General features: G+C 47.2%; 1 protein-coding gene across 1 annotated transcript; it reads left to right on the forward strand.

Annotated features, from left to right (window-relative positions):
- The first annotated feature begins 4,437 nt into the window (after nucleotides 1–4,437).
- Nucleotides 4,438–24,436, forward strand: DUS3L (dihydrouridine synthase 3 like). The gene is made up of 13 exons (XM_087948775.1): nucleotides 4,438–4,857; nucleotides 6,683–6,980; nucleotides 8,535–9,116; nucleotides 10,495–10,536; nucleotides 14,605–14,757; nucleotides 17,481–17,597; nucleotides 18,476–18,541; nucleotides 18,713–18,823; nucleotides 19,879–19,975; nucleotides 20,978–21,053; nucleotides 21,378–21,566; nucleotides 22,856–22,984; nucleotides 24,278–24,436. The coding sequence occupies exons 1-13, from the start codon at nucleotides 4,823–4,825 to the stop codon at nucleotides 24,348–24,350; spliced, it is 1,968 nt and encodes a 655-aa protein (XP_087804901.1). The 5' UTR covers nucleotides 4,438–4,822; the 3' UTR covers nucleotides 24,351–24,436.
- The last annotated feature ends 237 nt before the right edge of the window (nucleotides 24,437–24,673 follow it).

Raw genomic sequence — 24,673 nt, forward strand, 5'->3', positions numbered from 1 at the left:
ACAACATTGTGTGGGAAAAATGAGCGCTGTTTCCATCTGGGAAATTCTTTCATTAATTTCGCCTTCTTCTGAAGGTGCATTCAGGGCAACTTTATTCCCATGTCAAATTATTCATCCCTGCTGACAGCAGTCGGCGTGTAATAGTGTATAAAACAAAAGAGTTACACAAGAAGGCTGAAGATCATCCTGGAACCAACTGGATTAAAGGAAATATTTGGGGGATTAGATGCCAGTACAAAGGCTCCCGTGGCCAGCAGGATTCTGCCCCCACCACCCTGAAGGTCTGAAGTATGGAGCGTCCAAACACATGGGTGGTTTTTCCAAACTGGTACACACCTGGAGTTTTGGAAATGGTAAAATCCTACACTGCCAAAACAACACAACAACAACCCAGGGGGAGGCAGGTAGCACCTCTAACTCACAAATCCTACTGAAAGGACAAAAAAGTCTCCCTTTTTAATGAGATGTTAATGGCAATTAGGAATTGGAAAAGGATCTCCCAGGTGCCTTGGATGGAGTCACTTGATGGGCGTGATATAAATATAATAAGTGTAAATATAAATAATATCTGTCATGATTCTTAGCAATTCTGAGGCTACGCTGGCTGGTCATTTGGAAGTTGTATCCCAATACAGCTGGAGGGGCCTTTGGCTGGAGGGCTCAAAAGATTAAAACCAGAACTTTTGCTACAAAAAATGGAAGAGGGTGAAAGGGCTGTTTCTCACTGTGGACTTCCTCAGCCCACACAAATTTACTGACCGAAAGACATCTGAGACAGAAAAGTAGCTTCCAGCACAGTACAAGATAAGATTGGGAGTTTGGGCCTGCTAGAAACCAGGAGACGGTGAGTTCTAGTCCTGCCTTAGGCACAAAAGCTGGCTGGGTGTCTTTGAACCAGTTGCCAGGAGTTCTAGTCCCGCCTTAGGCATAAAAGCCAGCTGGGTGACCTTGGGACAGTCACTTTCTTTCAGCCCAGTTCACTTCATGGCGTAGTTGTTGTGGGGAAAATAGGAGGAAGGAGGAGGAGATAGGCCACTTTGGACTATTTATAAACATAGTGAAGGCAGGATAAGAAAATCTGAAGAAAAGTAACTTGAAAAAGTGATTTTTTTTTTTTTTTTTGAAAAAGAAACTGATTGTGGCATGAATGGGTCCTCCCTTGATCCTTTCTTTCCACCGTGATCTCTTCCAGTGTCACCTTTTGGCTTGTCCTCCGTCTCCTTCTACATGAGTCTGAAGAAGCCACTCCAGCAGTCATCGCAGTGCCGTAACCAGCTAAACTCCTGTGGCACATGAGCCACTGCAACGAAACTAGGATTATTTGGAAAGCAACTATTTTGGCGATTGACATACTTTAACATAGCCAGATGCCACTGGAACATCATCTCCTCTCTTGTGAGTTTTTTTTTCCCCTAGTAGGGAGCACCTTAAATTAACACGGGGAGGTTAGATTCTGCTTTTCAGTTACTCAGAGGCAGGGGTGGGCTTCTACCGGTTCTGTCCACCTCTGTAGAACCGGTTGCTCTGAAGAGCAGCAGACATAGAACCGGTTCTATGTCTGCTGATGTTTTTGCCCACCTGGGCTCTTACCTGATTTTATTTCCTGATTTTTCAACTTCAGCTGCCAAACAAGACACAGCTGCAGTTACAAAAAAACAAGAGAGCTGTTTCAAAAGCTGCTTCTCGGCAGGCAGCGTGCTAATGCTGATTTATGACAATTTACAGGCTCACAGCGGCAGGGAAGCTCGTAAATCCCAAACAGGTAGTTAACCCTTTCGTGTCCCACCCCTGCTCAGAGGACCAGTTAACAATAAACAATGAACATTTTATTTAAACATCACATTATATAAGAGCAGTCTCTCTTTACAAACCCCCAAAGGCTTAATTGCAGAATAATTATTTCAAAGGCCACCAGCTTTCTTTCTTCTTTTTCCTTTATCCAACTGCCCAGTGTCTCTCTCCTAAGTCATCACCAATGTCCCTTAATTTTCCATACTAGTCTTTGGCCTTAATAAAGATCTGAGTTGATTGGATCCCTTAGTTTTCTGCATGCTTTCCTCAGGAAGAAGGACTCTTTTACTTTAGGAGGAAATACCTCCTAAACTAGGATCTGGTAAACTGACATCACAACTCTGGATCCAAATAGGACTGGAAATGAGCTAAACTGGATCCAAGTCCCCACAACGGATTTACTTCGCCTTGAAATTCCTGCTGGTTCTGCACCATCTGCAGAGCTTTGTTGCAAGAAATCACTTCAACCATCATCTTGCTGCAAATGTCCCTTTCTGTGACTACTTTGCCCCTTCCTTGTTGGTTTTCAGAAAGCTGCTAAGAACAGAAATCTCAATCTTTCCAGGAGTTCATGCACTGACCCATCTTTTGTTTCCTTTTAGGCCGAAGTTGATGATAGATTTTTAGTTAGGGTTTTTAATCTAAGTCAGAATGTTTTATATTTTTAATACAACCTATCACATAACTTGCTGAGGCTCATTGGGCTAAGAGTGATATACACTCAAGAGTAAATAAATGTACCTAAAAGTGCCAGGAGTGACTCACTGCAAAACCTGGCATAGCACAATAGTGCCGCCTACAGTATCTGATAAATTGAATCCTTCTTGAGAGGTTTGACAAACAGAAACCAGTTTATTTTTCCAAAACTTGTGACAGCCTACCAGGGGTGGGATACGAAAGGGTTAACTACTGTTCGGGATTTACTAGCTTCCCTGCCCAGTGAGCCAGCCTGTAAATAGTCATAGATCTTCATTAGCACCTCATTAGTGTCATCAGAAGCAGCCTTTGAAACAGCCCTCTTTTCTTGTTGTTGTTTTTTAACTGCAGCTGTACCTCATTCTGCAGATGAAGTTGAAAAATCAGGAAATAAAGATCAAGTAAGAGCAAGTGGGCAAAAACATCAGCAGACATATAACCGGTTCTATGTCTGGCTCTATGTCTGCTGCTCTTCAGAGCTACCGGTTCTACAGAGGTGGACAGAACCGGTAGAAACCCACCCTTGCAGCCTACATATCCAAAGGCACAACTGATGAAATGTTAAGACTTTTATTCACACTAGGTTGAACAGGAGGACTCTTCTTGAAAACCTCCAATGATGAAGCAACCACAATTCCTAGTGGCAAGTTGTTCCACTGGTTAATTGTCCTCACTGTTAGGAAGTTTCTCCTTAATTCCAGGTTGCTTCAATCCTTTATTAGTTTCTATCCATTGTTTCTTATCATGCCTCTGGTGCTTTGGAGAATAGGTTGACCCCCCTCTTCTTTAACAGAGTAACAGAGTTGGGAGGGATCTTGGAGGTCTTCTAATCCAACCCACTAATCAAGCAGGAAAACTTATAGCACTTCAGACAAATGGCTGTCCAGTCTCTCCTTAAAAACCTCCAGTGATGAAACACCCACAATTTCTTGTAGTAAGCTGTTCCACTGGTTAATTGTCCTCACTGTTAGGAAATTCCTCCTTAATTGGTTGCTTCTCTCCTTGATGAGTTTCTGTCTATTGTTTCTTGTCCTGCCCTCTGGTGCTTTAGAGCAGTCCGGGACCGTGGTTGGGGACCCTGCTTTAGAGAATAATTTGACCCTCATCTTTGGGACAGCCCTTCAAATATTGGAAGACTGCTATCATGTTATCCCTAATTCTTCTTTTCTCTAGACTGGCCACAACTTCTGGTGGCAAGCTGTCCCACTGGTTAATTGTTCCCACTGTTGGGAGCTCTTGGTCATTAAAAAAAAAGCCATAGTTGCCATCTCCTGCTATAGGGTCTGGTTCCACTGACACAAGAAGCCTTTCTCCTATAAACAAAGAAACACAAACGTTGCAGGAAAAGCCTTGATAAGACGCTCAGAGTCCCCCCAGCCATGGAAGGGAGGGCAAGACCATCTCTCCCCAGCAGATTCAAAAGAAAATGGGGGAAACATCTATCCAAAGCATTGTTTTTCAGGTTTGGCCTCTTTAAGATGGGCAGAATTCCACATATGCAGATTAGCAGAGTTGGAAGGGACCTTGTAGGTCATCTAGTCCAACCCCGGTCCAAGCAGGAGACCCTACACCATTTCTGACAGATGGCAGTCCAGTCTCTTCTTGGAAGCCTCCAGGGATGAAGCTCCCACAATTTCCGAAGGCAAATTATGTTCCATTGGTTGATTGTTCTCACTTCCCCAGGCTAGCTAGGAAATCCTGGGAGCAGAAGTCCGCAAATGCCTGACTAGGGAATTCTGGGAGTCGGAGTCCACGCTGACTCTGCTGCGGTCCTTAAATGCGAGTCAAGATCCCAGTCCTCACGTTCCTGAGTGCACAATGAGCGGGAACACTTGCGAGGCAGTTCCACCACAGGCATCCCCTCAGAATTGGCGCCTTTTTTGCCAACTTCCGGTCAGAGTCCCGCCCCGTTGCCGCACGGAGCTCACGTCCGTCGGCTCTTGTTCCCTCATTGGTTGAAGAGGGAATCAGTCGCGCCGCGAAAAGGCGGGCGGCGGGAACTGAGGGGACGAAGCCGAGAGAGATATTTCTTTCTACAGAGAAAATATTGACTCCCTTTTCTTATTCTGTGGCTAATTAGAACTTAATGAAACGAATTAAATGTAATTACTGAAGGAGTCCGGCTAACGTGTTGTTTTTTTCCCGCACTGAGGGGAGGGGGGAAGGAAACCTCCTTCCCACGCTTTTCCAGCCTCGGGAGCCCCGCCCCCGCGGCCACAGTTATCCCTGGAGGACAATTCCTAGAACGGCACGCTGATGAACATCCGGGACGCTCTAGGCTCCTCACCACCACCACCACCAGCGCTTCCGAGTAGGTCGGGAAGGCAGGCCAGCCATGGAGGCGGCCGGAGTGGCCCCCATCCGAGCCCAGTGAGTACGAGAGCCCCGGGGCTTTGGCCTACCTCTCCGAGCGGGCCGAGGCCCTTGGGGGCTCAGCTTTTCTCTGCCCAGGGCCTTTTCCCCGCTTCGCAGCTCTGGAAGCCCCCCCTTGTCCGCCCCACGTGAGTTCCTCGGAGTTACGACCTGCAGGAGATTCCCACTAGCCTCTTCTTAAAAGCCTCCAGCGATGGAGCCCCCACAACTTCTGGTGGCAAGCAGTTCCCCTGGTGAATTGTCCTCACTGTTAAGGAAGCTTCTCCTCAATTCCAGGCTGCTTCTCTCCTTGCTTAGGATAGAATAGAGCTGGAAGGGACCTTGGAGGTCATCTAGTCCAGCCCTCCCTGCTCAAGCAGGAGACCCTATATCATTCCAGACAAGTGGCTGTCCAGTCCCTTCTTGAAAACCTCCCATGATGGAACTGCCCATGATTTCTGGTGGCAAACTGTCCCACTGGCTGATTGTCCTCCCTGTTAGAAAGTTTCTCCTTCATTCCAGGTTTCCATCCATTGCTTCTTGTCCTGCCTGTCCTGGCGCTTTGGAGAACAAAGAATCAGAATAGAGCTGAAAAGGGACCTTGGAGGTCTTCTAGTCCAGCCCCGTGCTCAAGCAGGAGACCCTACAGCATTTCAGACAAATGGCTTGGAAGTCTCAACATCTATAAAAAAAAAAGATGTTGAGACTCTGGAAAGAGTGCAGAGAAGAGCAGCCAGGATGATTAGAGGCTGAAACTTACGATGAACGGTTGCAAGAATTGTGTATGTCTACTCTAGGGAAGAGAAGGACCAGGGGAGACAGGAGAGCAGTCTTCCAGTATTTGAGGGGCTGCCCCAGAGAGGAGGAAGGGGTCAAGCTATTTCCTAAAGCGCCTGTAGGCCAGACAAGGAATAATAATGGATGGAAACTGAACAAGGAGAGATTCAACCTGGAAATAAGGAGAAACTTTCTGACAGTGAGAACAATCAACCAATGGAACAGGAGTTGCCCTCAGAAGTTGTGGGAGTATCATCACTTGACACTTTCAAGAAGAGACCGGTCTGCCATCGGTCAGAAATGGTGTAGGGTCTCCTGCTTGGGTGGGGTGGGGGGGTTGTACTAGATGACCTCCAAGGTCCCTTCCAACTCTGATTATCTGTTATTTGTCTCTTCTTAAAAGCCTCCAGGGATGGAGCATACACAACTTCTAGTGACAACTTGTTCCACTGGTTAATTGTCCTCTCTGTTTGGAAGTTTCTCCTTAGTTCCAGGTTAATTCCTCGATTGGTTTCCATCCGCTGTTTCTTGTCCTGCCTTCAGGGGCTTTGGAGAATAGCTTGACTCCCTCTTCTTTGGGGCAGCCTCTCAAATACTGGAATGTTGCTATCATGTCCCCCCTAATTCTTCTTTTCTTTAGACTAGTCAAGCCCCAATTTTGCAGCTCTTCTTCATGTGTTTTAGTCTCCAGGCCTTTGATCATCTTAGTTGCTCTTCTCTGCACTATTTCCAAAGTCTCAACCTCTTTTTTTTTTGTAGGTATGGCGACCAAAATTTCCCTTCTCATCCAAGAAATGTCTTTAGTTCAATTTTCAGAGCCAAGGAAAGCTTGGATGAGAAGCGAAACATCTACAAGGAAAAGCAAAGTCCAGGTGCCTTCCGGAAAAGCACCTTTGGGACAGTCGCCCTCCAACCTTACAAATAAAAAATTAAACATGCTTGGGAATTGCCCACTTGATGAATAGATTTTGGGAGGGGGGGCGAGTGATCAGATGGGATAGAAACTGGCAAAAGGGATTTAAAACCCCCCGAATTAACAGAGGGTTTGCAATCTTTCTCCCTTGAGATACCGCTGCACGAAAGAGGACTTCCACGCCTACCTTGAGAAGGAAGAGAAGCCGAGGAAAGATTCAGACGGGGCAAACAACTATCTTCAGGCCGCCCAGCCAGACGAGCCTCCCGCCAAGCTGCAGAAGCTGGAACGTGATGGGTCTGGAGAAGAGAAGCCTGCGGAAGTTGCCTTGGCCGGTGAGAGCGCCCCAGAGCCTCCGGGACGGAAGAGGCTGCGGGGGCAGAACAAGAACCGCCATTGCATGAAGCCGACTCATTACGAAAAGCAGCGCTTGTGCCCCTCCGTAGTTCAGGTAAATTTGTCTATGGGTGGCCCACGCTTGGAGACGAGTCAGATAACAGATAATCAGAGTTGGAAGGGAAATTATAGGTCATCTAGTCCAACCCCCCGCCCAAGCAGGAGACCCTACACCATTTCTGACAGATGGTAGTCCAATCTCCTCTTGAAAGTCTCAAGTGATGGCGCTCCCACAACTTCTGAAGGCAACTTCTGTTCCATTGGTTGATTGTTCTCACAGTCAGAAAGTTTCTCCTTATTTCCAGGTTGAATCTCTCCTTGTTCAGTTTCCATCCATTATTATTCCTTGTCTGGCCTACAGGTGCTTTAGAAAATAGCTTGACCCCTTCCTCCTCTCTGTGGCAGCCCCTCAAATACTGGAAGGACAGGACAGGAGTGGATTAGAATGAACGGAATATTGGAATGAAGAGTAGAGTAGGAATAGAATATAGAATAGAATAGAACAAGATGAATAGAATAGAATATTGGAATGAAGAGTAGAATAGAATATTGGAATGAATAGAATAAAATAGAATAGATTTTTTTTAATGAACAGAATAGAATAGAATGTAGAGAGCAGAGCAGAGTAGAATAGAACAGAATAGAATTGAGAATAGAATAGAATATTGTAATGAAGAATAGAAGAGAATAAAAGAATAGAACAGAACAGAACTGGTTTCGTTTCTATCCGTTGCTTCTTGTCCTGCCTTCAGGAGCTTTGCAGAATCGGTTGACCCCCTCTTCTTTGTGGCAGCCCCTCAGATATTGTAAGGTTGCTACCATGTCACTGCTAGTTCTGTGAACAGGAGGCAGCCCAGAGATTCCCAAAAGGCTGAAAGGATTTCACTATAGCTGGGAGACGCTCAGAACAAATTGGCAAGGGGTCAGTCCAAAATGCAGAAGACCGTATTAGGTGAGGGTGACAGATGGCCAGGGGGTCGGTGAGGCAGAGGCCTTTAGATTGTGGGGGAATCAAATTTAAAATCATCTGTGCAAAAGATAAAAATTTAAAAGTCTGTAGAGATTCTCAGTCATCCTGGTCCTGGTTGCCCCAAAGGTGCTTTTTCGGGAGGCAACTGGACTTTTCTTGTGTTTTTCTTTGGAAGACGTTTCACTTCTCATCCAAGAAGCTTCTTCAGCTCTGATAGGAAGGATTTATCCCCCTTGCAGACATCTGGTCATTTGCATCCTTTTAGAGCATTGTTGAGGCTGCTTGGAGGTTTACCTGTGTGTCCTCAGGGTCACCTGAGTGGTGCTCCTGGTTCCTGTAGTCCTGTGACCCTGAGGACACAGATGAGCCTCCAAGTGGCCTCAGCGACCCTCCGAAAGGATGCAAATGACCAGCTTTGTCTGCAAGGGGTATCAATCCCTTCCCTTCCCCACCATCCAGTCAGAGCTGAAGAAGCTTCTAAGAGGAGAAGCGAAATGTCTTCAAAAGGAAAAACAAGAAAAGCCCAGTTGCCTCCTGAAAAAAAAAAAAAAACCCAGCTTTGGGACTATTAACATTTTATTAAAAAAAAAAATAATCTGCCAGTTTTCCCCCATCACCCATTCTTTTCTCTCGCCCAAGGAACGCCTGGAAAAATGCTTCTACGGCTCCAGCTGCCGCTTCCTGCACGACCTCAAGGAGTACATGGCGGCCAAGCCCCCAGACCTCGGGGGGCGCTGCCTGCTGTTCGAGACCTTCGGCAGGTGCACCTATGGGGCCACCTGCCGGTTCGCAGGGGCTCACCTGGGAGAGGGCTACAAGAACCTGGTGAATGCCGACCTCCTGAAACAGTGGGAAGGGAGGCTGGCGGTGCGGAACAGCCTCAGCAAGGACGTCCAGCAGCAGCTGCGGAAGAAGAAAATGCCCTTTGCCAGAGCGGGCGAGTACCTGCGTTCTCTGGGCAAGGCCCACCCGGCAAGGAGGCCTGGCACCCAGGCTGCGGTGCCGGAGACGGGGGTGTCGGACTGCCCCGCTTCTGAAGGGACAAAGGAGCCTGGAATGGCCAGGTTGGAGGCACCAAACAGCTCTAGCCCATCCGAAGGAGTCGGTTCTGCCTTGGGGACCGCGGGGAGTCCCCTTCCTGCAGCAGAACCCACTCTGAAAAGGGTGGGCACGGTGACGGATGCAGACACGGCGAAGCTGAGGCCCTCTGAGAAACCCAAGGTGAGCCCAGGTTCTGGTTGTTTAGGCTTTCAATGCTGATAAACCTCAGAATCCTAAAGAATAAAACAGAATGAGAAGAGAAGAGAAGATTGCAATGAATAGAGAATAGAAATAGAATAGAATATAGAATAGAATATTGGAAAGAATAGGGAATAGGAATAGAATATAGGAATAGAATAGAATAGAATATAGGAATAGGATAGGATAGAATAGAATAGAATAGAATAGAATAGAATAGAATATAGGAATAGAATAGAATAGAATAGAATTCTTTATTGGACAAGTGTGATTGGACCCACAAGGAATTTGTCTTGGTGTAAATGCTCTCAGTGTACATAAAGAAAAACTGAAATACATTCATCAAAAAAGGGAGACCTTTGTGGGGTTCTCTCTCTTCAATTTTTATGAAGTACAGCTAAGCTTCTGATTTGGTTTTCCCCCGACACCAGGAAGAGGCTGTGAATTAGACTGAAAGAGGGAGATGGATCTGTCTTGTCTGTCTGCTATTTATTTAGCTAATCCATTTATTTACTATCTATCACCTGTCTATTCTGTCCATCTATATTGTCTCTCTATCTATTATCTAACATCTATCTTCTATCTGTCTATCATCTATTATCTAACTTTATCACTGTCTATCATCTCTATCGTCTATTTAACTTTTCTCTGTCTCTATCATCTATAACTTAGCTATCATCCGTTTGTCTATATTGTCTCTATTATCTAACATTTATGTATCCACTTCTAGCTATCTGTCATCTATCGTCTAACTTATCTGTCTGATTGTCCCATCTCTCTACTATCTCTCTAACTTAGATGACAGACAAAAGTTAGATAAGTTGATAGATGATGGAGATCTGTCTGTCTGTCTCTGTTATCTATTATCTAACTTTATCTCTATTATTTAACTTATTATCTATATCTCTATGTCATCTTTATTATCTAACTTTTACTTATTTGACTGTCTATGTATCTATATGTGTCTGTCTGTCTGTCTGTCTAATTAATTTAGAAACCGCCCACCTCCCTCACAGAGAGTTCTAATCGTCTCCCCGCTCTTCCCAAATTACATTTAAGACTTTGCCTAAAGGAAAGGAAGAAATGGGAGCCAGAGACTCTCCCCAGTTGGCTCCCCCTTCCTCAGCTGGCATCTCCTTTCAGGCAGAGAAGGGACTCGGGCGAGGGGTGCCCTTCAGGGGCTGCTGAGTTTTGCATGGCTCAAAGCACACACACACCCCTGCCCCAGTACGCACCCCTGCATCCCTTCCCAGTAACAAATGGCAGAGTTTCTGCCTGCAGGGCTTCGTTGGGTAGGAAGCAGATTCTCCGTGATTCTCCAGCCTTCACACGTTTCTCTCTTCCTGTCTTTCTCTTCCAGCTGGATCTGCGTGGCAAGCTCTATCTGGCCCCTCTGACCACGGTAAGGAGGCGTCCTTCTAGTGGGCAGTTTGCCAACACAAACCCTAGAAAGCTCGGGATGTGAGATCAAGTTAACATGTTTATGGGGAAGCCAGGAGAAAGGAGGAAGCAGGAGACCCCAAAGTGCTTTTTTTTTTCTCCCCCAAGAGGCAACTGGACTATCCAGTGGTGGTTTTTTTCTTCTTCTTTTGAAGAGGTTTCGCTTCTCGTCCAAGAAGCTTCTTCAGCTCTGACCGGATGGTGGAGAATGGATTTATATTCCTTGCAGACAGAGCTGGTCATTTGCGTCCTTTGAGAGGGTCGTTGAGGCCACCTGGAGGTTGGTCTGTGTCCTCGGGGTCACCTGAGTGGTGCAAATGGGGGTGGAGCCTTCTTGCAACTGCTGACCACGTCACCTGTCTCCGGTCTACAACAGGGTCCTTTCAGCAGTTCCAAGGTGACCTGAGGGGGACAGACAAACTTCCAAGCGGCCTCAGCAACTCTCTTTAAAAAAAAAGGATGCAAATGACCAGCTTTAAATCCTTCCACTCCCCACCATCCAGACCGAGCTGAAGAAGCTCCCTGGATGAGAAGTGAAACGTCTTCAAAGAAAAAAAGACCCAGAAAGTCCAGTGGCCTCTTGGGGGGAAGAAAACCACCTTTGGGACAACCAGGACTTGCATGACGGCGAATCTCCGTAGAGTAGAGATGGAAGGAGGAGGCCAGCGGAGCAGTTCTGGCTGGTTGACCTACTTCCAGAGTAGGATGGAGAACCTCTTTTTATCTCCCCCTTCCCCTCACAATGCTTCCCTCCTCTCCTGGCTCTTCCCTAATCCGTGGATCCCTCCCCTGCTCCTCCCTCTCCCACTGGATTCCCACCCTCCCCCAATCTTAGGTGTCCCGAAAGGTGTTCTGTTTTCCCCCTTTGAAGACATTTCGCTTCTCATCCAAGAAGCTTTTCAGCTTCTTTGGGTTTCTCGAGGACGAGAAAGGTGTCTTCCCCACCCCCATCTTGCAAATACTTAGCCGGACAGGTAGTCCTCGATTTACGACCATAATTGAGCCCCACCCCCCAAAAAAAATTTTTTTCCCATTTGCTTAACGACCATTGATTTAGGGGCTAAAGTTCCGACGGCACCGAAAACAAAGCGACTTATGACCGTTTTTGCCCTTAATGACCATCGTAGCATCCCCAGAGTCAGGTGATCCGAATTCAGACCCTTGGCAACTGGCTCCTATTTATGACGGTTGCCGTGTCCCGGGGTCACATGATCCCCTTTTGTGACCTTCTGAGAAGCAGAGTCAAAGGGGAACCCTGATTTCACTTAACAACCGCGTTCCTAACTTCACAAGTGCAGTGGTTCTGTCAGGATTCCGACAATGACTCCAATTAAATCATGAGCCTTGAGCCGCACTCCCAAAACTAAAGAGGATTTATTTGAAAGTAACATTCTACGTCCGGCAGTAGCCAACTCTGAGATACGTAAGTCACTGTCACCCTGCTTTCACCCTCCACCCTTCTGGGTGTATCATCCAATGAAACACGTCCATAGCCAAGAGTCATCAATCATGCTCTCCAATTAGATTTTTTTGCACGGCAGAATCTTCAGCCATCTAATCAGTCTTTGAAGAAAATATGAATGGAATGTACTTTCGATTCCACGCTGCCGCCTGCTCTTTGTAACTCCCCCCCCCCCTTTCTGTTGTCAACTATAAAATGTGTATACAAAATGTTTTATGAGTTGACAGATTCATTTAATAACAGCGGCTAGAAAGGTGGCAAAATGGGGCAAGGCTCACTTAGCGACAGACATTTTGGGCTCAGTTGCAGTCATTAAGTCAGGGACTGCCTAGCTCTAGTCCTGTGACAAAGAGCAAAAGGAACTTAGGTTGTTTTTCCCCACACCTTGGGGGGGGGGGGGTTGGACTAGATGACCTACAAGGTCCCTTCCAACTCTGATTATCTGTTAATCTGTTAAACCTTTTCTAGCCTGATTCTTAAGTCTCCAAGAATATCAAAAAGCAAAGGTCAACCCATCACAACACTTTCCCACTCATTTCTGAGTACACTTTTCGATTTACTGGTTTTTTTTTCCAATCGCTTTGTTACCACCAAGGTTAACCCAAGTCCAGTGTGTGAACTTTTAAGAGAATTAAAATCAAGCATATCAAAGGCTGCAAAAACGGCCATTACAAAATAATTGGCCTGAACCAAATTGAAATTTTGGACTCAATTGTCATGAATCAAGGACTACCCATATTGTAAAAGATCGAGGCAAGTAAACACAACCATTTGATTAACAGAAAGCTAGCTAAGATGGGGCAGGAGTAGACAAGGTGGGGTGGAGTTTGGGGGTCTTTTATTTCATTCCCTAACCACCTCCCAGAATGACTAGTCTCCGTCAGGGCCCCAGGCCAAATTTGCAGGGCTGGGTTTTGGGGGTCCTTCAGGAAGGCCAAAGGGATGGGTGCAGATTTCGGGGTGCACAATGTTCCAGAGGGTGGGAGCCACAGAGAGGAAAAACCAACATGGAAAAGTAAGAAGAGGGGAAGGGGAAAAGAGGGGGCAGAGTATAATGGAAGAAAGGAAAAGGAAAGGAAAAAGGCACCAACGTCCGACTCTCTTTGGCGCAGTCAAACATTACGACTACAACTTTTACACCGCCGTATGCACCAGCCATTTCTACAACAATAAGCCTGTCTAATTTACAAAAACAGAACCAAAGTTTCATTTATTTCATTTATTGTTATTTTTCCTCATTGCAAACACAGAAATCCGGAAGCAATTTCGAACTAGAGACAAAATGAAATATAATCTCTTTATCTGGATAAAGGAAACATTTTAAACCCCCTCTGCTTCCCTTGCTGTGGGGAACAATACGTAACGTTCCTCCTCACATTTTCAAATCCAGCCCATAATATTTTACCAACTTTAAAATATTGCTCAGCATTACTTTAAAAAACCCAGCGTATCTGCGTATACTTTACATACGTAATTCATACATGCAAAGCTAAAAGTTTTATAACTATATATATATATATATATATATATATATATATATATATATATATATATATATATATGAAGTGTATATATGATATATATATATATATATTTTTAAGTTCATTCATACTTACATGTCTGGTATTCTGGCTCTGTGCTTCTCAGAAATTTACTCTGAGAAGCACAAAGTTGTAGACGCAGACACATCTGAAGATGATGAATGAGACTTCATCGAAATATCACCTGTCTTGTGTTCATTTCGCAGGGACACAAGACAAAGCCGATGAGCAAAGATCCACATACAAATACCCACAATCAGAAAACATACATATATACACACACGCATACATACATACATACATACATACATACATACATACATATACATACATACATACTGTGTTTTCCTGAAAATAAGACCCTGTTTTATATATATTTTTTTGCCACCAAAAAAGGCACCAGATCTTATTTTGCGGGGTTGTCATCCACTGACTAACCTCACTTGTGTGCGTCGCCCCCAGCCTCCTGTTCGCTGTCCGAGGCTTTCAGGAATGTGTTCTGCAGCTGGCAAGGCTTTCCTGCATCCCGTAACAGAGCTCAGGATCGATCCAGAGCTTTGTTCTCAGCTACAGAAGCCATCAGGAAAGTCTTGCCAGTCTTGCTGGCTGCAGAAGAAATGGGCTGGCCAGGCAGGTGTTGGGGTGTGCGAGGCCTGGCTACACCTGCCCAAAGGGAAGTAGTAGGGCAGCTCCACTCCCTCCCCCCCCCCCATCCCCAACCTAGCTTAATTTTTACCCATCCACTCTGCAATGGGTGGGATCTTAATTAGGGCTTATATTGGGCGCATGTGTAAAAATCAGGCTAGGACTTACTTTCAGGGCAGATCGTATTTTCAGGGAAAAGCTATCATTTAAAAAAAAGCATCCATCCTAATTAATTTGAGTCACTCCAGTCTTCATGGAATTCTTCTTGGAAGAGTCCTTCCCGTCTCCTTTCCAAAAGAAGCGCTCAGCTTTTATTTGGCATCCGCCATGTGAATCCATGCTGGCTTGCCTCAACCTCCCGCCCTCTGCTCTGCCATTTCAGTGCGGCAACCTTCCCTTCCGGCGGATATGCAAAGGTTACGGGGCGGACGTCACCTGCGGAGAGATGGCAGTGTGCACCAACCTCCTCCAGGGACAGTCTTCGGAATGGGCTCTGCTGAAGCGCCACGAGAGCGAGGATCTCTTCGGGGTTCAGGTAGCTTCCCGGCGCAGAACGGGAACGCGGGCCCCCGAGGGCCGAGAGACCGTTGGCTCAGGTCGAGCTTCAGCCGCGAAGACCCGCTTGGCTTTCTTTGCAGAAGACGCCTTGCCCCCTCCCCCGAAAAGGGAGAGCAGCAGAAATGGAGGCCTCCCTTGGAGATGGTGGCAGGAATTGGGTCTGTCTAGTGCAGGGGTGTCCAGCCTGGGGGGGTTCATAGATCTACCCCACGGGGCCACCTGGAAACAGCAAAGGACTGGCCTACGGTGCCTCTGCCAGCAAAAATGGAGCTGGGGAGGGGGCTGCAGGAGGCCCTCCCCAACTCCATTTTCACTGGCAAAGGGTTGCAGGAGGCTTGGAACTTGGGAGCCACGGGTGACATCCAGCTGGCCCCACCCAACCCAGCCCCGGGAGGTCAAACGCAGCCCTAATGCAGCCTTCCCTATAAATCGAGTTTGACACCCCTGGTCTAGTGCGATGAAAAGAAGGACTAGGAATGTCAGGATATCAGCCTTCCAGGATTTGAAAGGCATCAACTCCTTCTCCAAAGCATCCAAAGGCAGGACAAGAAACAAGGGGTGGGAAACTCATCAAGGAGAAAAGCAACCTGGAATGAAGGAGTGTTAATTTCCTCACAGTGAGGCCAATTCACCAGGGGAACTACTTGCCACCAGAAGTTGTAGATGCTTTATAACTGGTGCTTCGAAATAAGAGATTGGGCCGCCATTTGTCTGAAGCGGTATAGGGTTTCCTGCCTAAGCAGGGGGTTGGACTAGAAGACCTCCAAGGCCCCTTCCAACTGTTACTCTGCCTACTCCTGGTATCTACTTGGCCTCTTAACTGATTCCCATTGATTTTTGGTGGGATCATAATTTTTTTCTCCCTGTACGAGCACTAGGTTCAAACCAGAATGTGTGAAAAGCCATGCCGCTGCCTCTTAGATTAATTTTAGGTAAACCATTACAGGTGTAGAACGAGGCATGCCTGAAATTGTCTGAGCTGACACTTTCTAAATGGCCTGAAACGGCGTAGGGCAGGGGTGGGCAAACTTTTTGGCTTGGGGGCCGCATTGACTTTTAAAATTTGACAGACGGGCCGGGTCAGCACAAGATTTTTGGGAATCGCCCCCTTTCCCCCTCCTCTCCTTCCTCCCCTCGGAGGCTCCCTCCCCTCGGATGCCCTCTGAGTCAGGAGTTGCTACCGCCAGCGCGGCTCTGCGGCTCCAGTCCCGCGTTGCCTCGGGAAGGAAAGGCAAAAGGAAGAACCACGGCGGTGCTTTGCAACGGAGCAGCGGCACCGGAGGCTCAGGCTCAGCGGCTCCTGGTTTTGCCTTTTCCTTCCCAAGGCAACGCTGGGACTGGAGCCGCACTGGAGCTGCGCCGGCGGTAGCAACTCCTGACAGCCCCAGCCGGACACCTGAGCGGAGCCGGGCGAAACTGCCTCTTGCTGCTGCCGGAGCACCGCCGGGTCGCCTCCTCCAAGCAGCCTGCCCGCCCAGCAGCGCGAAATGGGGCCAGGCGCAGCGCCCGCGAGTTAAAAGGAGATGGTGTTGCAGGAATGCTCGGTGCTGGGAAGCAGGCTTTTAAAGTCTAGTTTAAGCAGCCCGCCCACCCGCCGGGCAGAGCCCTTCCTGCTCCTCGGCGGGAAGACGCTCCAGCCTGCCTTTGGGGCAAAGTTTCTGGAATAACTTTCGGCTTCCTTTTAACTCGCAGGCGCTCGTGCCTGGCGGAGGGGGCCTCCTCCAAGCAGTCCGCCCACCCGCCCGCCGGGCTTCCCTCCACCGTGCAGCTTGGGGCCTGCCGCCCGAGTTAAAAGGAAACAGCAAAGGACTGGCCTACGGTGCCTCTGCCAGCAAAATGGAGCTGGGGAGGGGGCTGCAGGAGGCCCTCCCCAACTCCATTTTCACTGGCAAAGGGTTGCAGGAGGCTTGGAACTCGGCAGCCACGGGTGACATCCAGCTGGCCCCACCCAACCCAGCCCCGGGAGGTCAAACGCAGCCCTAATGCAGCCTTCCATATAAATCGAGTTTGACACCCCTGGTCTAGAGTGATGAAAAGAAGGACTAGGAATGTCAGGATATCAGCCTTCCAGGATTTGAAAGGCATCAACTCCTTCTCCAAAGCATCCAAAGGCAGGACAAGAAACAAGGGTGGGAAACTCATCAAGGAGAAAAGCAACCTGGAATGAAGGAGTGTTAATTTCCTCACGGTGAGGACAATTCACCAGGGAACTACTTGCCACCAGAAGTTGTAGATGCTTTATAACTGGTGCTTCAAATAAGAAATTGGGCCGCCATTTGTCTGAAGCGGTATAGGGTTTCCTGCCTAAGCAGGGGTTGGACTAGAAGACCTCCAAGGCCCTTCCAACTGTTACTCTGCCTACTCCTGGTATCTACTTGGCCTCTTAACTGATTCCCATTGATTTTTGGTGGGATCATAATTTTTTTCTCCCTGTACGAGCACTAGGTTCAAACCAGAATGTGTGAAAAGCCATGCCGCTGCCTCTTAGATTAATTTTAGGTAAACCATTACAGGTGTAGAACGAGGCATGCCTGAAATTGTCTGAGCTGACACTTTCTAAATGGCCTGAAACGGCGTAGGGTCTCCTGCTTGAGGCAAAGGGTTGGACTAGAAGACCTCTGGGGTCCCTTCCAACTCGGTTAATTCTGTTTAGGGGCTCCCTGGTGCCTTGCTAACTTTTGGCGTCTCCTCTGTTTGCAGCTGGAAGGAGCCTTTCCAGACACCATGACGAAATGCGCCGAGCTTCTGAACCAAACCATCGAGGTGGACTTTGTGGATATCAACGTGGGATGCCCGATTGATCTGGTCTACAACAAGGTAGTCGGTGTAATTTTGGGGGCCGATGGACGGCTGCCTTCTGTTGGCTGAGAATAATAAAGGTTAGCTCCCGCTCCAGTGGGCCGACGCTGTCAGGGTTCCGACGATTGCCCAAATTCTGCGATGAGCCTCAAGCCAAGTTTCGAAAGAACCCAAAAGATTTGTTAGGAGCAACTGGATCTTCTGCCCATGAAAATCCTTCATTGGAGAGAGTGATTGATGACACCCAGCCCATGAACATCATTGGAGAATCTGATTTATGATACCCAGGGGGGAGTGGCCGGAGGGGGGGGGGAAACAGAGTCACAGGTGATAGTAAATTACGTGTCTCAGATTTGGCTTTATTAGGAGCAACAAGTCCGGCACTAACTTGTATGAAGCCAACTTTGAGACGTGTAATTTACTATCCCCTATGACCCTGTTCCCCACCCCCCTGGGTGTGTCATGAATCAGATTCTCCAAAGACACAGGTTCAGGGCTGGGTGTCACCATTCACACTCTCCAATGAAGGATTGTCATGCAAGTAAAAAGATTGCTAGTTAAATATTGTTTCTCAAAGTGATATGAGCAAAAGACACATGAGCAGGTCAGTTAAAACTATAAATATTCTGTTGAAACTAATACTGTAGTAAGAGGGCACCCTGGGTATATCATACTTGGGCTGAAAAACTCCAAATGAGCACTAGATCAGGGGTCTCCAACCTTGGCAACTTTAAGCCTGGTGGACTTCAACTCCCAGAATTCCCCAGCCAGCGGGGGCTGGTTGTGGGGGAAATGAGAGGAGACTGACTATGTCCACCGCTTTGAAACAATACAAGGCGGCCTGTCAAATGAAAGGAATAACCTCTGACCGCCCTCTTCTCCTTTCTCCTTCCCAGGGGGGCGGATGTGCGCTGATGACCCGAACCAATAAGTTTGAGCAAATCGTCCGAGGCATGAACTCCGTAAGTCAGCGGCCGAGGGAGGGGCAGGGGAGCATTAAGAAGCCCCGTGAGCCACCGTTCATGGGTGAGTGGGACAACACATGGGCTCAATTTTCTTTCTCTTCTCTTCTCTCCCTCCCTCTCTCTCTCCCTCCCTCTTCCTCTCCTTCCCTCTCTCCCTCCCTCTCTCAGGTCCTGGATGTTCCCCTGACGGTTAAGATCAGGACGGGCGTGCAAGAGAAAACGAACCTGGCTCATAAAGTGATCCCCAACCTCCGAGAATGGGGAGCCTCGTTGGTCACGGTATAGGATGCCTGCTTCCCTCCACTCCGGTTGGGATGGAGGTCTTTCGTTTTAGCTTAAGTCTCCTTTATTGTCCTTGCACCCCCGTACAACGAAATAAAATGCCGTCTTCAGTGCACGTTATATTATAACTATAAAAACAAAACATAAATGCACATCCTCCGCATTCCATGCAATTGAATTGAAAGCCCCTGACATTGCATTAATATTGCACTATAAAGCAGAATTCAACAGAGCTCCTGCCCTGGGATAGAAGCTGTTTTTCAGCCTGTTTGTCCTTGTTTTTATTATTCTCCTGGACCGTCTTGCAGATGGTCATAGTTCAAAAAAAAAAGGGTGCCCAGGATGAGATGGATCTTTGAGGATGTTTTGAACTTTCTTAAGGCAGCGGGAGCTATAAAGCTCTTCCAAAGAGGGGAGAGGGCAACCCAGGATCCTCTGGGCAATGACATTCACCCTCTGGAGTGCTTTCCTATCTGCCCCTGTGCAATTGGCAAACCATACAGAAGTGCAGTAAGTTCAGATGCTCTCTATGGTGCAGCGGTAGAAGGTCCCCAGCGGTTTTCCGTTCAGTGGTTGTTTCCTGAGAAGCCTCAGGTAGTATAATCTCTGCTGGGCCCTTTTGACCAGGGCTGCAATGTGAGCACCCCCAGGTCAGGCCCTCTTTTAGGGTAACACCCAGAGACATAAAACTGGCCACTTGCTCCACTTGGCAAATCCGAATGCTAACTCGTCCTCGGCTGCTCCCTGTCAGGGGGTTGGGGGGTGGGGGTGGAGAGCTGCTCAAGAGAGGAAGAGTGGGGTAGCATTCCTGTCCCGTCCTTCCTCTTCCTGGGGGTTTCTCTAGCAAAGCTTCGGAGAGAGAGGGAGAAGTGGAAGCTCCCTCCCGCCTTGCTTCTTTCGTTGAGAGCAGGGAGTCTCCCAGCTTGGCAACTTTTAAGACTTGGGGGGCTTCAGATTCCCAGAATTCCCCAGCCAGGCACTCTGGAAGGCAGCCAAGCCTGGCTGTGTTGATTTCATCCATGCCAACGGCACCTTTCTCTGCCCCTTGTCAGCTCCACGGCCGATCGAGGGAGCAGAGGTACACAAAGATGGCCGACTGGGGCTACATCGCGGAGTGTGTCCAAGTGGCCAGCCCCATGCCCCTCTTCGGTGAGTGGCGGCCAATTCTGGCCTTTCCCTAGTCCTCCTGGGACAGCCCTTGCAGGATACGGAAAACATGGCTTGTTTTCAGCATGGCTTTGCTTGCTTCCCTTGCATTAGTCAGCAAGACATCTTTGTCTGTGTCTGTCTACCATCTATCCATCTATCCATCAATATCTATCTCATCTGTCCATCCATCCATGCATCAATATCTACCTATCCATCAATATCTATCTCATCCATCCATCCATCCATCCATCCCTCCATCTTTATCTCATCTATCAATATCCATCTATCTAACATCCATCCATCAATATCTACCTTGCAGGATACGGAAAACATGCCTTGTTTTCAGCATGGCTTTGCTTGCTTCCCTTGCATTAGTCAGCAAGACATCTTTGTCTGTGTCTGTCTACCATCTATCCATCTATCCATCAATATCTATCTCATCTGTCCATCCATCCATGCATCAATATCTACCTATCCATCAATATCTATCTCATCCATCCATCCATCCATCCATCCCTCCATCTTTATCTCATCTATCTATCAATATCCATCTATCTAACATCCATCCATCAATATCTACCTTGCAGGATACTGAAAACATGCCTTGTTTTCAGCATGGCTTTGCTTGCTTCCCTTGCATTAGTCAGCAAGACATCTTTGTCTGTCTGTCTGTCGTCTACCATCTAGCCATCAATATCTATCTCATCTGTCCATCCATCCATCCATGCATGCATCAATATCTACCTATCCGTCAATATCTATCGCGTCCATCCATCCATCCATCCATCCATCCATCCATCTATCAATATCTATCTATCTAACATCCATCCATCCATCCATCAATATCTACCTTGCAGGATAGTTAAACATGCATGGTTTTCAGAATGGCTTTGCTTGCTCCCCTTGAATTACTCCACATCTTCACCCTGTCTGTCTGTCTGTCTTATTTATCTATCTACCGTATCTACCTATCTAATTTTTATAATTATTCTTGCGGCACAGGAAACGGCGATATTTTTTCTTTCGAAGACGCTAACCGAGCCATGCAGAGCGGAGTTTCGGGAATCATGATTGCACGGTAAACAGCTTCTCTTCTTCCCTCCTCTAATATGTATGTATGTATGTATGTATGTATGTATGTATGTATGTATGTATGTATGTAAAACTTACATTGCTTAAGGGAGAATTCAGAATGGCTCCCTTGCTTCCCGCCAGAAGATCACCAGATGATCTCCTCCCTCACATACATCCATCATCTGGGGCTGGGAAAGACCCCTGTCTACAGCCCGTGTAGAAATGCTACCAGCCCACACCCGAGTTCCTCCTGGAATGACCCCCTCCCATTTGTAACACGCTCCCCAGATTCTGAATGCCGCCATGACTGTTCTTCTTGGTCACACAGGGGAGCGCTCATCAAACCTTGGATCTTCACTGAAATCAAGGAACAGCGGCACTGGGACATCTCTTCCAGAGAGAGGCTGGACATCCTCCAAGATTACACAAACTACGGCCTGGAACACTGGGGCTCGGACACCCAAGGTGTGGAGAAGACCAGGAAGTTCTTGCTGGAGTGGCTTTCCTTCCTCTGCAGGTGAGCAACCACTTTCTTTGGGGGGGGGGAAGGGAGGCTCCTTCGTGGCTCCTGTACATTTTTCCAGATTGTTAAGCTAATGAAGATTTAATAGCTGACCAGCTGCTCCAAGGCTGTAAGCCAAGATGATAAGTCAGCAGGGTACTGCCGCTTTAAGAAGCTGTCTATATAAGGGAGGCCATGAGAGGGCCTCTCTCTCTCTCTCCTCGTGTTCTGTCTCCATTGTAGTTCTCTGTGCAGAGTAATGAAGATTGATTGCTTGCCTGGTATTTACCTAACGCATGTATGTATATAGCAGTCTTGTATATCAACTTCAGCTAATCACAATTGCAGTATTCTCTTAAAGATACAGTATTAAATGACTATCCTGGTTTATATATTGCCAACCCAACTGTTAGGTGACTATCATTCCTAACAACCACTGTTAAAAGACAAAGCCTCTGTTGTGCTGTGTTTCGCTCCTGGGTTGTCTCACAATAGTAGTCACGCTGCAAACACTCTGACACAGATGATTGTGGTGGGCAGGACGGCCCTTTTTGCAGGAGAGAACTGGAATTAGCTAGTTAGGGACTCAAACGTGCTTTTTCCAGAGGCAACTGGACTTTCTGGGTTTTTTGAATACACTTCACTTCTCATCCAAGAAGCTTCTTCCGTTCTGACAGGTTGGAGGGGAATGGATTTATATATTCCTTTGCAGACAGCTGACCATTTGCATCCTTTTAGAGCTTTTTTGAGGCCACTTGGAGGTTTGTCTGTGTCCTCAGGGTCACCCGAGTGGTGCAGATGGGGGTGGAGCCTTCTTATAATGGCGGAGGACATCATCCACCCCTGGTCTACAACACATTTCAGCAACCCCAAGGCAAGTCTGAGGATACAGACAAACCTCCAAGTGGCCTCAACGACTCTTTAAAAAGAATGCAAATGACCAGCCGTCTGCAAGGAGTATAAATCCTTCCATTCCTCAAAGGTGCTTTTTTGAGGAGGCAAACTGGACCTCCTTGTTTTTTTTTCTTTGAAGATGTTTCACTTCTCCTCCAAGAAGCTTCTTCCGCTCTGACTAGATGGTGGGGACAACCGTGACCGGGATGGCTGAGCATGTCTACAGATTTCCGTTCCCCATCATCCAACCAGAGCTGAAGAAGCTTCTTGAATGAGAAGCAAAACATCTTCCAAAAAACAAAACCAGAAAGTCCAGCGGCCTCTTGAAAAAGCACCTTTGGGACAACCATGACCAGGATGGCTGAGAGTCTCCACGGGCATCTCATTTTCCTTTTTCGGGCACTGCTCAGGTACATCCCCGTGGGCTTGCTGGAGTGCCCCCCACAGCGAATCAACGAAAGGCCCCCTTACTACCTGGGCCGAGACTACTTGGAGACCTTAATGGCCAGCCAGAACGTGGATGACTGGATTAAGATCAGGTACGAGACGATGAAAGGAAAGGAAGAAACTGAATAGTTTTTGACTTGGGACTTGTTTTATCAATTGTTAGCTGACAAAAACAGGAGCTGGAGACAGGGAAATATATGAAAGGATTAGTGATATCAAGAAGATTCATTAACTTGGGTTAACCAAATAGTATAATTACTATTGTTGTTAATATGGTGTCAGGATTCCGGCAGTTACCCTCATTTAAATCAGGAGTCTCGAGCCAAACTTCCAAAACTTCAAAAGGATTTATGGGGAGTTAACATGTCCGGCACTGCCTGGGTGCTTCTGGGGCACAGAATTCATTGTCACCCTTGACCCTGGTTTTCCCCTCCACCCCCCACCCCCCGAGAATAGAATAGAATATAGGATTAGAATAGAATAGAATAGAATTCTTTATTGGCCGAGTGTGCTTGGACCCACAATGAATTTGTCTTGGTGCAAATGCTCTCAGTGTACATAAAAGAAAAGATACATTCGTCAAGAGTCAAGAATCATCAGGTACAACACTTAATGATAGTCAGAGGGTACAATAAGAATAGAGTGGAGTGGAGTGGAGTGGAGTGGAGTAGAGTGGAATAGAGTAGAGTAGAGTAGAATAGAGTAGAAATAGAAATAGAAATAGAAATAGAAATAGAATTCTTTATTGGCCAAGTGTGCTTGGACCCACAATGAATTTGTCTTGGTGCAAATGCTCTCAGTGTACATAAAAGAAAAGATACATCCGCCAAGAGTCAAGAATCATAAGATACAGCAATAATAGTCATAGGGTACAATAAGCAATCAAATCATACTAGGAAACAGTCAATAAAAATTGTAAGGATGGGTCTCATTCTCCAATGGGACACATCCATTAGCCAAGAGTCATCGATCACATTCTCCAGTTAGAATTGTGCACAGCAGAACCTTCAGTCACCTAGTTACAATCTCTGAAAAACTGCATGGAATGCACTTTCGGTTTCCGAGCTGCTGCAATGCTCTTTCAAACCCCTTTCCCGCCCCCTCCCTTTCCGTTGACAACCGTTGATATTAATGCAATATAATATTGTTGTAAATAGTATGATGATGACTTCCTGAAAGCGATTTGCATCCAGACAACCCACTGTCCAATTGAAGTTGGAATTTTCGAATGCTATAAAATAAAATAAAAACGTACTGAAATATAATGAAAAGATCAGGTCCGAGAGGAGCATCACCTCGCCTTGCTGCTCCCTTTTGAATGCCTCCCATCCTCAATAATCCAAGTTTCTCTTCTTCTTCTTCTTCTTCTTTTTTTCTTTCCCCAGCGAGATGCTGCTGGGCCGCGTTCCTGCCAACTTCTCCTTCCTGCCGAAGCACAAAGCGAACTCTTACAAATAGGGTGGCTGAAGCGCCCACATCGCCCGCCTGCTACCTGCGTGTCTTATTTGAATCATTAAAAGAAATCTCCTTTTTATTTTTAAAAATCACCTGACTGCTGGCTTACTACGTTCCTTGGCTTCCCCAATCTGTTCCCCTTCAATCCATCAGAATAGAGCTGGAAGGAACCCTGGAGGTCTTCTAGTCCAGCCCCCACCCTCCCCAGGACCTGGGTGTGTTTGGGTGGGTGGCTCAGCCCAGCCTCTCGAAGGACTCCGCTCTCTTGCCTGGCCTCTTCTTGGGGAGCCCCCACTCCAGATTTGCAGGTACTCCTTGGTTTACGA

The sequence above is a fragment of the Notechis scutatus genome, unplaced genomic scaffold (assembly GCF_049901735.1).
Source record: "Notechis scutatus isolate UNSWTSFEM ecotype Mainland unplaced genomic scaffold, rNotScu1.2 NSCUSCF19, whole genome shotgun sequence".
NCBI lineage: Eukaryota > Metazoa > Chordata > Lepidosauria > Squamata > Elapidae > Notechis > Notechis scutatus.

Excerpts from the sequence above, each read along its gene's own strand:
- DUS3L (XM_087948775.1), top strand. The coding sequence starts at position 4,823 with ATGGAGGCGGCCGGAGTGGCCCCCATCCGAGCCCA. Across the intron at positions 14,758-17,480 it reads AGGATCTCTTCGGGGTTCAG|CTGGAAGGAGCCTTTCCAGA; the intron begins GTAGCTTCCCGG and ends CTCTGTTTGCAG. Across the intron at positions 17,598-18,475 it reads TTGATCTGGTCTACAACAAG|GGGGGCGGATGTGCGCTGAT; the intron begins GTAGTCGGTGTA and ends TCTCCTTCCCAG.